At 33.6% G+C, this 2,122-nt stretch overlaps 1 protein-coding gene across 1 annotated transcript in view; it reads left to right on the top strand.

The window, feature by feature from the left end:
* The first annotated feature begins 801 nt into the window (after positions 1–801).
* Positions 802–2,122, top strand: part of LOC113807121 (lysM and putative peptidoglycan-binding domain-containing protein 3) — an 11,144-nt gene continuing 9,823 nt past the window's right edge. Inside the window, exon 1 of the mRNA XM_027358308.2 lies at positions 802–973. Within this exon, the coding sequence (XP_027214109.1) occupies positions 924–973 (50 nt within the window). The 5' untranslated portion in view covers positions 802–923. The remainder of the gene's footprint in view (positions 974–2,122) is intronic.

Here is a 2,122-nt window from a genome sequence, read left to right as displayed (position 1 = left end):
GTTACCTCATCCTTTTAAGATGTAATCTTACTTTTTGTCTAAACGTGTCAAAGTCTTTCTTTCTCTCTATCTTTCGTTCTCTCTCCTTCTTCTCTCCATCTCTCTCTTTCTCTCTCTTTCCGTCTCTCGGTCTCTGTTCGCTATTCGATGTCGCCGTGTTCGATCAGCTGATTAAGGCGCGCGGGGACCGATCTTTAGGGAAATACATAGAATGTTGACAACAACATTGTTTTTCCCCTCTCTATTCATTTATCTGATAACCATAAAACGCATACCAATCCCCCTAAAATCGAAAATTCATAAAATAACGATATATATATATATATATATATATATATATATATATATATATATATATATATATATATATATATATATATATCGTTATTTTATGAATTTTCGATTTTAAGGGGATTGGTATGCGTTTTATGGTTATCAGATAAATGAATAGACAGGGGAAAAAAACAGAAATATATATGTATAATACTAGTATAATTTTTTTTGTCATCTGTTAGATAAGACAGATAACCGTATAAACACGTGAAGGGTTATGTATTTTTCCTTTATTTTTTCATTATCATTGCTAACATTTAAACCTTAATCGAACTTCTTAAGTCGTTATTATCATCAAATTTCTGCCACTTCGGATAACTTCCACGACGACTATAGAGGACTGAATATTTTCAGGTCATAGAACATCGAAACCTTTATAACGCCATCAATAGAGGATCCAAAGTAGAACTCAACCTCATACAATCAGCTTGGCATTCATTTGTTTCTTAACCTTGGTTTGTTTTCCTTCCATTCCTTATAGCTCGCAGGGATCTCGAGTTATGGGAAAGTAGAAGTGAGCCAAGAAAGCTTTAGTTTTTTTTTTACCTAAGAGCAGGTGTCGACCCTGACGTTGGATATGTGACTTAAAGATGAGTTCTTCCGTTTGGAATGGACGGGCGGGTGGATATTCTTCACACAAGTAAGGAAATCCAAAAGAAATATGGTGTTCACCCTCTCACAGACTGTCATTTTAATCTATTATTTTTTTTACCTTGTACTTTTATTTTGTTGAGAATGTTTGAAAATTCGTTCTTATTTTCCATTGCTGGTTTCAGCTCACCACATTTTGTTATGCAATGGAGAAAATGCGTATCCCAAAAAAGTAAAGAATTGTGGTAAATGGATGACCTTTAAATCGCCTCATAATTAAACCACAGCCCCCCTGAGAAAAACCTATTTAAATGTTTTATGTAAAACATGATAAATTGATATCAGTCTATATGACCCTTTTGCACCAATTATAAAGATGTAAGACTATTTGTATTCCCATCAATGAGATTTAGGCTGTATTAAATTGATGATGTCATTTTAAAATCTGTCTGTAAACAAACCTTTATGATAGTAGTTGTAGTAATAGTTAGGGAGAACTGTTGCAATGATAACTAATAAGAGCACATTGAAAAAGAAAATAGAAAAATATACTGGGAATATAAACTAACATTCTTAGAAATACATCCTATTATATACCTAACATGTCTGCTGCCGTTGATGCAACATCTTGCCATATCACGCTGGTACATTTTACCCCTATATCCTGATGCTTTACCTTTATCATCAGCTAACAGTGCATAGTCTTCTTAACACGTCTTTGATGGTTCCCCTGAATTCCTTCCTTGGTGAACCCTGCAACTAAGTATAAGTTCGGGTAGTGTACTCTTTATGGAAGGTAATTAAAGTTAATGGATATTTCTTTTGTTAGGTCCATGATTGAATATGCAAGCCTAGGGTGGTATGCATGAAAGGCTATAGACATCAAGTTGTCAAAGCCAGATGAAAAGTGCCGCTTCTGCATTTTTGTCAATGATTTTTCACAAAAGTATTTAACAACTGTTTTTTGTCTATAACTTGGCTGGTTTAAGGCAGTTCTACTGTGTACTACATTATAAGGATTTTCTTAAGATTATCCTTATAATATGTGGAAAACAATGTGATTTTACTTTCACTGAAGATGACTCCGCATAAATATAGATGTGAATACTTGCATCCCACTGGTTTTACATTCTGTCAAACAGTAATTGAAGTGTTTCCTCCATATTTACTACAGTTTTCTCATTAGTAAATGTAAATG

The sequence above is a fragment of the Penaeus vannamei genome, chromosome 14 (genome assembly GCF_042767895.1).
Source record: "Penaeus vannamei isolate JL-2024 chromosome 14, ASM4276789v1, whole genome shotgun sequence".
In the NCBI taxonomy this organism is placed as follows: domain Eukaryota; kingdom Metazoa; phylum Arthropoda; class Malacostraca; order Decapoda; family Penaeidae; genus Penaeus; species Penaeus vannamei.
Note: the sequence above shows the minus strand (reverse complement) of the source record. Positions and strands in the feature narration are given on the sequence as shown.